The sequence below is a fragment of the Sinocyclocheilus anshuiensis genome, unplaced genomic scaffold (genome assembly GCF_001515605.1).
Source record: "Sinocyclocheilus anshuiensis isolate Anshui unplaced genomic scaffold, SAMN03320099.WGS_v1.1 scaffold877, whole genome shotgun sequence".
NCBI lineage: Eukaryota > Metazoa > Chordata > Actinopteri > Cypriniformes > Cyprinidae > Sinocyclocheilus > Sinocyclocheilus anshuiensis.
Genome location: NW_015557181.1, coordinates 1241534 through 1254145, shown reverse-complemented (window position 1 = coordinate 1254145; position 12612 = coordinate 1241534). Strand labels below are relative to the sequence as shown.

The window sequence follows — 12612 nt, the reverse complement described above, 5'->3', positions numbered from 1 at the left end:
GAAGCACTACTTGCTGGGATTTAATTAGCCATAATGACCAGCTGACTGAACACTATCCCTTATATAAAATGAAGGGTAATAGTTCAAATGTCAAATATTGAGCATTTTTACCCTTGGAAAGGTACAATCAGTGTACTCTATAGGTCTCTAAATCAGGCACTCAGAACACAGTGCGATCAGAACTGAATCCCAGAGGTCAAACTAAACCTCCTGACTGCGTTTGCTCCAGTGGGAGAGACTCTGCTCTCCACTCTTTCCCTGGAGGATGTTTGCAGTTCAAAAAGGCATTAGGTTACAGAATCAACTTCTCCAGCCAATAAAAACGTCAAAGTAGAGCATGATTCACTGGGAGGAAGCAGACATCTCAAACGCCCACTTCCTTCACGGTATCTGCTACAGTTAGGGATAGGAATCATACAGAGTTTAACAATTCAAATGATTCCAGAATCCTCAACAATTCCTTTATCAGTTCTAATTTTGAACTGCATCTTGCATCAGCATCCTGATGTTAAGTAACATTACAGACTTCAACATAACAGAAACAATAATAAGAAACATTACAAATTTAAGATCCCTTCACATTTATTCAATATAGAAAAAACAAAAATATCATCCATCCATACATCACAGTAAAAAATAAAGTTTTTTTTTTTCTGTTTTCAACTGTTTTCAATGTTGGATCATAATAAAAATGTTTCTTGAACAGCAAATCAGCATAGTTGAATGATTTCTAAAGGATCTTGTGACACTGAAGACTGGAGTTTCGTTCTTTGCATCTAGGGAATAAGTTACATTTTATATATGCAAACAGATAACAGTTAGTTTAAATTTTAAAATATTTCACAATATTACTGTTTCCTACTGTATTTTAGCCTTGGTGAGAATAAGCCACTTCTTTCAAAAACATTTAAAAAATCTTGATCTTAAACTTTTCAATGGTAGTGTATGTCAATATCATCAACAAAAGAAATGAAACAGTACATAACCATTAATGGAAGCAAAACTTAAAACATAAAACTTACAACATAAATTTACCATTCATAGAATGATTGTTTAATATACAGTCACATGGAGCACATTTTTTGACCAATAAGATTTCACTGTGGGCGGAGCTACTGAGCACAATGTAATGAAGACAGAAACCAAGCAAAAGACAAAACGTCTTGTGATGGTCAGTGTGTTATTGCATCACGTCTGGTTAAGTCACACTGTTAGTGTCACTGATTAATAAGTGACATTTTATCATAACTTTCAAACTTGTACACAGCGACTGTATCAAAACAAATCAGAGAGGCAAAACTGTGAATCACACATTAAAAAAAAATTAATTACTCTCAATCAGAAAAGGATTTGTTTATATTAATCAGATTTAAGCACTGAGACAAAGAAAAACACTTACCGAGATAAATCAGTTTACAATTCACATTCCCAACAGGCGGATTAAATGAAAACGTCACACGTAGCTGTGTTTAGATATGATTTAAAAGACTTTTAAGAGCCTTTAAAGCTTTCAAGTGTGTGAGGAGTTTACATCTGCTGTGATCTCAGCGAGGGGAGAGTTATTAATGATGTATCTTATCTCGTATTATTCTAGAGGTGAAGCAACGGTCAGGAACGGAAATTGCAAGATACAAAAAGAATTACACTCTCCATTATCTGTAAAGCTTTAGGAAAAAAACTGCATAGAGAATGAGAGGGATTATCATATGTACGCACACAAGTCTTCCCATACATTATCTGCACTATCGAAGACCCCTCAAAAAATATAAAAATAATTTAATCACACACACAAATGAGCAGAAGTCAGTAGAACAAGCCAAATCGCCATGTAAGCTCTGAATTCTTAACGTTGATGTCATTCACAGTAGTAGAATTACCGAAAACCTTCTCCCATCACTTTTCCTCTCATTTCTCCTTTTGGTGCACAAAACTCAACTGCACTGTTTGTTCTGTACCTGAGTTTGGCTTTGGTTATGCCTTTGTATTCATGGTCTGGCCGAGCGTTCCTGATCCATAAAGGTGAAAAACAGACACACGGCGGTGTTGATGAGGGTGTGCATGGCCTCGTACAAGAGTTTCGGAGAGAACACGCTCCAGATGAAAAGGTGGTATCGGAGACTGGTGACCAGGACCACGTAAAACGCGGCTGGGATGGACCGCAGGAGCGCGAAGCAGTAGCTGCCATGACCAAGACCCATTACAGCCCTGAAAGAGAGAAAAAAAGACCAGAATAAAGATGTGCAGTGCGGTTATGGTCTGGACTGAGTCTATGATATGTGTCATTATAATAGACTGTAGTCATAAAACCATCAGATTTCATCGACTGTGGTTCATTCCTCGTTTAATGCTAATGGAAAAGCTATTACTTCCTTTACTAACCTTTGATTATGTGTTATGTTTCACGACAAACGTCTATGGTATATTCATTAAGACAAATGCCACCTGCCATGGTCTGATGGGGCAGCCATCAGCAGGTCTAGAAGCAATAATCGGGCATACTAAAAGATAATGGGACCTTAATGGATTTGAATAGACTGGATCAGTGTTTTGCATTTGACTGGCCTAGACTAGACTGGACAAGATTGGATGTCCTAAACCTATAAACTAGACTGAATCTAATAGACTAGAATGGGGTAGATTACATTGGAATTAAATTAATTGGACTGGACTAGAAGGGATTGAACTGGACTAGAAATAACAGGACTGGACTATCATGAACTGAAGTTGGCTAGGCTAGATTAAATGACCTCAACCTATAAACTGGACTGGATTTGATAGACTAGACTGGGATAGATTACTTTGGAATTAATTGGTTTGGACTAGAAGGGACTGAATTGGACTAGAAAGGGCAGGGCTGGATTAGCATGAACTGAAGTGGGGTAGGTTAGTTTAAATGACCTCAGCCTATGAACTGGACTGGCTTGCACTGAATTGGACCGAGCTGATAATAGACCTCAACCTATAAATTGTAGTTGATAACAGACTAGACTGGATTAGACAATTTAGAACTGAATTGTATTGGACTGGGTTGAAATGGACTAGAATGGGCAAGACTGAATTTACATGGACTGAAGTGTGTTAGGCTAGATTAGATGACCTCAAACTATAACCGAACTGACTACACTGGAGTGAACTGGACTGGAGATGGTTTTACTGGACTAGACTGACCTACATTGAACTGAATAACACTGGACTAGAATGGACTGAACCAGATTGAATTCGGCTAGACTGGGCAAGACCGGACTAGTATGGACTGAAGTGGGTTAGGCTAGATTAGATGGCCTCAATAAACTGGACTGGACTACATTTCACTGAACTGGACTGGAGTTGATTATACTGGATAGATTGACAGGGCTAGACTACACTGAACTGAATTAGACTGGACTAGAATGGACAGAACCGGACTGAATTAGACTATAATGGGCAGGAATGGACAGGACTGGACTAGTATTGACCGAAGTGGGTTAGGCTAGATATGATGGCTTCATCCTATAAACTGGGCTGGAGCTGTGACAGACTGGATTTGTTTAGATTACACTGGACTGAAATGGATTGGACTGGACTAGAATGGACTTAAGTGGGTTAATCCATTTAAATAGATTAAATGGCCTCATTCTCTCAAACTGGTCTGGACTGGAGTTGATTTTATTGGACTAGACCAGGGGTGCCCAAACTCGGTCCTGGAGGGCCGGTGTCCTGCAGAGTTTAGCGCCAACCCTAATTAAACACACCTGAAGCAGCTGATCAAGGTCTTACTAGGCATTCTAGAAACTTCACGGCAGGTGTGTTGAGGCAAGTTGGAGCTAAACTCTGCAGGACACCGGCCCTCCAGGACTGAGTTTGGGCACCCCTGGACTAGACTGACTGGGCTAGATTACACTGAACTGAATTAGACTGGACTAGAATTGACTGTACTGGACTATAATGGGTAGGAATGGACTAGTATGGACCGAAGTGGATTAGGCTAGATATGATGTCCTCAACCTATAAACTGGGCTGGAGCTGATGATAGACTGGATTGATTTAGATTACTTTGGACTGAAATGGATTGGACTGGACTAGAATGGACTGACGTGGGTTAGGCTAGATTAAATGGCCTCAATCTATAAACTGGACTGTCACTGGACTACATTTCACTGAACTGAACTGAAGCTGATTTTAATGGACTAGACTGACTGGGCTAGATTACACTGAACTGAATTAGACTGGACTAGAATGAACTGTACTGGACTATAATGGGTAGGAATGGACTAGTATGGACCGAAGTGGATTAGGCTAGATAAAATGGCCTCAACCTATAAACTGGACTTGAGCTGATGGCAGACTGGATTGGTTTGGACTACGTTGGACTGAAATGGATTAGACTAGACTATAATAGACTGAAATGGGTTAGGCTAGATTAAATGGCCTCAATCTATAAACTGGATTGGACTACATTTCACTGAACTAAACTTGATCTGATTTTACTGGACTAATTTGACTGAGCTCAACTATATTTAACTGAATTATGGTTGGGCTAGATTAGATGGTCTCAACCTATAAACTGGACTGATTTACACTACTTTGGACTGAACTGGTCTAGACTGGGCAGGACTGGACTAGATGGCCCCAACCTACAATAAAACAGCATTCTGTCATTTTAACTCTTGTTTTGAACAAATATTCAGTGTTTCAGCCTGAAGAACAAGTGTTACTCATATGATAGACACCAGAATCTGGTTCCTGGATTGCAGGCTGTTGTATCAGAAATCTTTTCTCTAGCCCCGGGCGAATCAATGTGCGAGCAGTCCGATCATCCTTTGACTTGCACTGTGAGAGTTTGGCTTCTCCAAGGAGCAAATGCACTCATTCCTCGTTCACATGAATTTGGATGTAGGGCAGGTTCTACAGCACCAAACAGAAAAAGCTCCACGATCTGCGAACATGAGTCAAAGACATTCAGGCACCAGCCTTGCATTAAAAATGGAAATTTATTGTTGTGGCGACATAAATATTGATAGCCCAATTCCCCAAAGTGGTAAACATAGTGCTTTCTGTCAATACTGATATGACAAGTGAAACATTAGGAGAAAATAATCAAGCATGCAGCTCCCATCTTTCACAAACAGCGAGCTGGATCAAGCCGGCTGAAGATGCTCCCCGGATGAGCGCGATGGCCTGGCGTGTTTTGTTGTGAGTTTAAACCCCTTCATTCTTCCACCCAAAGGGACTGCCACAGTCTGGCCTATAAAACCCCTCTCACAGGGAGAGAGAGAGAGACTCATTCTGGGAGATTTCCTCTCCGGCGTAATTATGCTCACAGATTTTATGTGACAGTGAAAGGGAACTAGACAAGGATAAGTGAGATAGCGGTGCAGGGTTCAACCTGGAAACTAATCAGTGAATTTAAATTACATTACAAGACAAACAAGCAAAAGCCAAAGACTGACAGGAGAAATCACTACCAAAACACATTTAAGGGGACAGTGATTTACTCACCCTCATGTGGTGCCAAACCTGATGGGACACAAAGCATATGGACTACATTTATGGTAATTTAATGTTGTTTCTTCTTTTGTGTTCTGGAGGAGAAAGTAAGTCATACAGGTTTGGAATGACATGAGAGTGAATAAATGATGACAATTTTCATTTCTGGGGTGAACTGTCCCTTTAAATTGGCTTGTTTTTGCTGTTACATGCTGTAACTGTAACATGCAAAAATCTTGAGCAATCTTGGTTAGTTTCTACTGCTTCTTCAAGTTTTACAAAATAGGAATGTGACAGAAAGGACAATATAGTTTACTAAGAGTAGACAGACTGAAAACACGATGCTCTCTGCTCTGTTGGACACACTATCAATCAATGCAAGACAACAACAGCAAACCACATTTAATACTGAATCAACCGAGGAACAACATATTGTTCAGTCCAGTTTTGACTGCTCCATCATTTTGACTGACAGTTCGCTTGTCTAAACAGACCGGCTGATTTCCAGACCTGCGGAGCTGCTCGTATTCACAGTGAATCTTCTGTAAACTGTACAGCCACATCACAGTCCCTGCTGCTGATTCCCGACAGCACTGCCTAAAATCATTTTCCAGCGTCTGTCACAAATATCTCTGCGAACAGAACGGTGGTCCTTCTCCGCCTCACGAGGAGTTTGCCGGCGGATGAAGGCATTTGCAATTCAAATCCACACCTCAGACACTCGGGTAGTAGATTGTTTGCAGGATTCAATATCTCTGAACACAAAGCACCTGTTGCCTCGGAGGAAATGAAATATCTCCTAACAAGCCTTCGTATTTCTCTCTCTCAAATGGATTGTGTAAATGCTCGGCTCAGATGGGGGACGGGTCAGCCGGGCCAGCTGGGATTCCAGAAAGCGGAGTATTGATCAAAGAGCATTTCCTGGATCTCTTGTGTGTGCTGTAGTGACACTGCTGACTGAGCATGCTGAATTATATATGTCAGACTGAACGTCTCACCACTTAAGACGGTCATTTATCAGGCTCTAGTTGGACAGCACTTTAGGGGAAATCTTTGAGCCTCACAGGGACAGGCTTTATAATGAGATAAATAAAGAGTGTGTGGTTCACACAGGCAGAGTTTGATACTCTGCATTTATGTGGGATTATGGGATATGCAGAGTGCATCTACCATGGTCATGTGAATTGCAAATGCCTTTTAAAGTCCAATTTGATTCCTGAATTTGAATTGAGGAAGTAAAATGGGATTCAGAAGTCTGAATGTGAATGGAAGCAAAATGAACCGAAATTCAAAGAAAATCATATAACTAATTTTTAACTAGAAAAGCAAAGTTTGAATAGCTTTGAAGTTTGAAAGTTTAGAACTCTTATAAATGGAATGATTGATCGATAGATACTGTAGATTAATTAACCTACAGTATGTGGATCAGCGTGGAAAAAGAGCTTTCTCAGAATCCATGTTCAATTTCTTTGAACTGCAATTCAGTATATTCCTATTTTTGTCATTCCAAATAAAATTCCAACTTCCATTAAAATTTCAGCTCATTAATTTGAACCAATTTGTTCTGATTTTTTTCCAGTTCTTTCATTTTGAATTTTGCCCTATCCTGACATCACTGACACAAATGCAGCTGTGTTCATATTGATTCCATGGTCTAAAGAGTGCAATTCGAACACTCCCAAACCATGCAAATAGTAAACAATGTATCATTCTCAGGCATATCTGAAAAACTGGCATTACAACTGCAAAGTGAAAAAAAGGTGGTGCAATACTAAAGTGCTGGTGTAAAAGCAAATAAATAATGCATGCATCTTGTGTTTTATGATAATCAGATACGAATTTCATCACAACTACACCAGTCTACGCACTAGAATTGTTTATAAATAATGAATATTAATATTTCATTTTCACATGATGAAAACAACAACTATCAAACCCCACCTAAGACTGCCGTGCCTTTAAAACTTTTACAGTATGTAAATGCCCTCTGTGTTTGCATGCAAAATGAGAAGCAACTCTAATAAAATGCAGTGGCACGCTTTAAAGTTGGGATCTTTCTGAAGGATCTGCAGCTGCTACACAAAGGCCACATACACACTGCAGCCTAATTTGGTTGTCAATTCATCTTTTAGTGCTTAATCCTGTTCAGTACACACAGTTCAGACAACTGTTAATTCTACAACCAAATTAACTCCCAAAAAATTCAGATAGTGACAACAGCATTCACAGAAAGTCTATACAGTGTGTACAGAACCGACCTGAACAACTAGTTGTTAATGATGTGTTTAAACTAGGGATGCACCGATACCACTTTTTCCAGTACTCGCCCAATACCGATACTTTTATTTTTGGTACTTGCTGATACCGAGTACCGATACCAATATTTTTATTGCATTTGTAAAATTTTTAAATATTGGGTACAGAAACCAAAAGAGTATGTATAATGTTAGTTGGTTAACTTCATTTATCAAATAGATACAGTCAAACCAAAATTTATTCAGACACCTTCAACGTTTCTCACATTATCACAGTTTATTCGCTATAGTTTAGAAAATGGTAATACAATATGACAAGAACTCAGAGTTAAACTGTGTCAGAACAAATTCAGCTTGATAATGTTAGATAACTTTGATAGAAAGGTATGTAATAGATTACAATCAACCAAAAATTAGACAGCTGTTAGTATGACGGTATTTACACAACTATGAATACTTAGTCAGGCAGCCCTTAGCCTCAATGACAGCATATAGTCTCCTGGGCATGCTGTCATCCAGCTTCATGCAAACCTCAACTTCAATGTTTTTTCCCAGACTCTGTCTGAATAATTTTTGGTCCCAAATTTGTACCAGTTTTACTGGTAGTCCACTGTATGAAGAATTTTTGGGTATGATCTGTCACAGTTTATTTTACTTTGCTATCCTCACTTACATAAATGAACTATAGTGTCCTGCATCCACTTGTAAAAAAATATCAAAAATTATACCTGGTCTCTGAATAATTTTTGATTTGACTGTACAGCTTGCGCACATCAGCTATACAGGCGTTAATACTGAATGTTTAACGTTATATTCATTGCATACATATACTTCGTAGTAGACATCCTTAACTCCATTCTGCTGTCTGTTGTTCTGTTGTCGGTGTTTCTTTGTCTGAATATAGCGCTCATCACATGCTGTGTGGTATCGGCGTTAGGTATCGGGGCATTTTAACGAGTACGAGTACGAGTACAGGAGCTCAGTATCGGGCCCGATACCGATACCAGTATCGGTATCGGTGCATCCCTAGTTTAAACGCATATCTGCATTGAGTATTTTCTGCATGTGGTGTAATAAAATCACAGAGTATGTTTTGACTTTGACTTAGTGTTGCCAGATCTTGCTAGAAAAAACAACAACAACAAAGAACAAGCCCATAATAAAATCAAAACCAAACGGTTTATCTTAGAAATAATCCACATGACTTACTTTATTAACTCCTTAAACTGGATCGCTTTATGAGTTAAGCCCAAACTACAAGCTCAAAGATGGTTGATAAGCATCGCTTATAATAAGTGGACATGGCAACCCCCGTGCAAAGCAGCTTTACAAAAATAAAAACACTACAAAACACTTAACTGCGGTTGTCACTCCTGAAAACTTTAGAGTGTGTACATGGCCTTAAACAAAACCAAGAGATTTGACACATCTTAAAAGAGATAATTAAAGACCTTCGTTCATCTTCGTAACACAAATTAAGATATTTTTGATAAAATCTGAGAACTCTCTGGCCCTCCGTGCAACTGCAATGTACCCAGGTCCAGAAACGTAGCAAGGACATCGGTAAAATAGTCCATGTGGTATCAGTAGTTCAACCATAATTTTACGAAGCTACAAGAATATTTTTTGTGTGCAAAGAAAACAATAATAACAATTTATTCAACAATTCTTCTCCCTGAGTTACCATTGCTTACGTTCAGCATGCGCACGCGCGCTTTCGCCGAACGTAATCAGCGTTGTTTATGTTCAGTAGACAGCATGCGCATGCTGAACGTAAACAACGCTGATTACGTTCAGCATGCGCACGCGATTTCGCCGAACATAATCAGCGTTGTTTATGTTCAGTAGACAGCGTGCGCATGCTCAACGTAAACAACGCTGATTACGTTATGGGGTACTCTCCAAAATGGTGGAAGATGGTAACTTGGGTAGAAGAATTGGTGAATAAATGATGTTATTATTGTTTTCTTTGTGCACAAAAAGTATTCTCGTAGCTTTGTAAAATTACGGTTGAACCACTAATGTCACATGGACTATTTTACCAATATCCTTGCAACGTTTCTGGACCTGGGAACATTGCAGTTGCAATGCTGTCTATGGAGGGTCAGAGAGCTCTCAGATTTAATCAAAAATATCTTAATTTGTGTTCCGAAGAAGAACGACGGTTTTACGGGTTTGGAACGACATGAGGGTGAGTAATTAATGACAGAATTTTTTTAATTTTTGGGTGAACTAACCCTTTAAGTTCTTCAGCTGTTTAGTAATAACAGTATCTATCCTACAGTACTTGTTCCTTATTACCTCATCATGACTGGATGGAAAATGTTTCTGAACACCTCAGTGTGCATGTGGGTGGTCTTACATGTCTGATCTCAGAACGCTTTTGCAGAGTGCGGAGGAAGTCTTGAGTGCTGAACGTTACAGTATGTTTTGATGGCACATTGAACTCTTTTAGCTCAAAAGACCAAGGAAAATTTGATTCCTCCTGGAATGACCTCTTAAAGAATAATTTCTGTGTGTAAAAATCGAGAGGCCAGTACAGTCTGTGTGAGTGTGTGTATGTGTGTATGTGTGTGTGTGTGCGCGTGCGTATCTTGGACGAAGTCTGATTGTCTCGGCATGATTTCCATTATTCATTGTTCTGTGAGTGGCTCTAATTGTACCATCATTACCAGCTCGAGCTCTAATAACTGCCCCCGATTCCTCATTCGCTCTGACAGATCACTTCAAGCGCCATTAAAACAATTATCTTAAGAAGACTAGCACTGATTAATATTCCCATAATGCTCTGTAATTACACATCACTGATATGTGGATGTGCCCGGAATCTTTGAAAACAGTCTTTTTTGTCTTTCTTCTATTTTAAAGTGATACAAACGTTGAGATTTTTTTTTGAAAATATGCAGCACAAATTTCTAAAGCTAAAGAAAATGAAAGAAGAGGTTTGCTATGAGAAAAAAAGATTACAGACATCCCTATTACAGTGAACTACAGAAGCGCTGTTATTGCCCTATAACTCATGAGTCATTTCAAGCTTTTTTACTGCACTGCAGTATTTTTAATAAAAAAGTGTCACATCGGAAGGTTGTTGAAGCATTATTGCATAAAGCTCTGTATAATGGGGCCATTGTTGAGTAAAACACAATGTTCTTTGCCAAACTTTGTAGAAAAACTCTAACTATGGCAATACAAATGTTCCCAAAAAGCTACAAAAATATACAGATATTTTAGTATAATTGAGATGCTATTATAGTTTTTATTAATATTTTGATTTTTTTAAATGTTACTAATTTAATTACATTTTTCATTTTCATTTTAAAGTTTCAGTCTTTGTGATTATTAGAAGTTTTTTTTATTTATTCATTTATTTTAAATGTCTATTACAGATTTTAATTTCAGTTTTAGCTATTTTAGTACTTCAAATTAAACAATGAAAATTAGATAAAATAAGTTCAATATAAATATAAAATAAGTTTTTTTCTTAAATATTGTATTTCAGTTCAGCTTTTTTAATGATGTTAGATGTAGTCAACAATAATAACCCTGGTCATAAACATGAAATATACTGTATACGATAACCTATTAGGACTCATCCAATCAGAATTTAGAGTCAAAACTATAAGTTTACATTCATATACAGTACATATAGAAGTCTTAAAGGTACAACAGGAAAGGCCTGTTTAATTCTAAAGGTCAGTAACAAGTCAGACAATGGACATAAACTACATCGAAAGAAAAATTGGTGTAGGATTTACTCTTAAAAAAAATTTCACTCAGTAATTAATACAAATAATTACAAAGAAACGGCAAGCAACACCTTGAACTGAATGTGAAATTTACAAGTAGAAAGACTGAAATAATATTTTCTTTTATACAACAGTTCTTTCATGTCCTCGAATCTGATTGGCTGAGAGGAGTGCAATATTCTATTCATAACAGAACTCCAACCGTTTCACCATTTTTGCAATCTCTGCTTGCAGTATTCCTCATAGCGAGTGTCATGGTGAATGCCCAAATCCACTGTCATTTTATAAATAATACTGTTTTTACACAGAATGTAGTTTTAAGAGTTTTTTTAGCCGAGAATTAGGACTGGGCGATATGGCCAAAAATTATCACGATAATTTCTTTCTTTCAGGTTTAAAGGGATAGTTCACCCAAAAATGAAAATTACTCCATGATTTACTCACCCTCAAGCCATCCTAGGTGTATATGACATTCTTCCTTCAGACGAATACAATCGGAGTTATATTAAAAAAACATCCTGGCTCTTCCAAGCTTTATAATGGGAGTGGATGGTAGCCCAAAATTTGAAGTCCAAAAAATTGTACCAATCCATTATAAAAGAAGTCCACACGGCTCCGGGGGGTTACACAGCTCCGGGGGGTTAATAAAGGCCTTCTGAAGCGAAGTAATGCGTTTGTGTAAGAAAAATATCCATATTTACAACTTTATAAACCTTAATCTCTAACTTCCGCTAACTGTCATACACGCATTCACGAGAGAGTGCCGTCCAGTGGATGACGTAGCACGTAGGCAAACCTGGTGACGAACGCGGAAGTGACGAACGTGGAGCACAGAGGAGAGAGCAAAACAAAACACCGGTCATGAATTAGTAGTACAACACGAGGATTTGTAAAGAAAAATGTCGGAGGATTTCAATATAAGCCAAGAGGACACTGGTTTTCCTTTGCAGTAAACAAAACTTGTTTCTCGCAAGACTAGCATATTCTCACCGGAGTTTACGCTACACCTACGTCATCCTCTGGACGGCACTCTCTCATGAACGCACGTACGACAGTTAGCGGAAGTTAGAGATTAAGGTTTATAAAGTTGTAAATATGGATATTTTTCTTACACAAATGCATCGCGTCGCTTCAGAATGCCTTTA

General features: G+C 38.3%; 1 protein-coding gene across 2 annotated transcripts in view; it reads right to left on the bottom strand.

Moving 5' to 3' along the window:
- Nucleotides 1-1202: 1202 nt before the first annotated feature.
- Nucleotides 1203-12612, bottom strand: part of LOC107678638 (GPI ethanolamine phosphate transferase 2-like) — a 137605-nt gene continuing 126195 nt past the window's right edge. For both annotated transcript variants that reach the window (XM_016473984.1, XM_016473985.1), the window contains one exon: nucleotides 1203-2205. In XM_016473984.1, coding sequence (XP_016329470.1) covers nucleotides 1986-2205 — 220 coding nt within the window. In that variant the 3' untranslated portion in view covers nucleotides 1203-1985. The remainder of the gene's footprint in view (nucleotides 2206-12612) is intronic.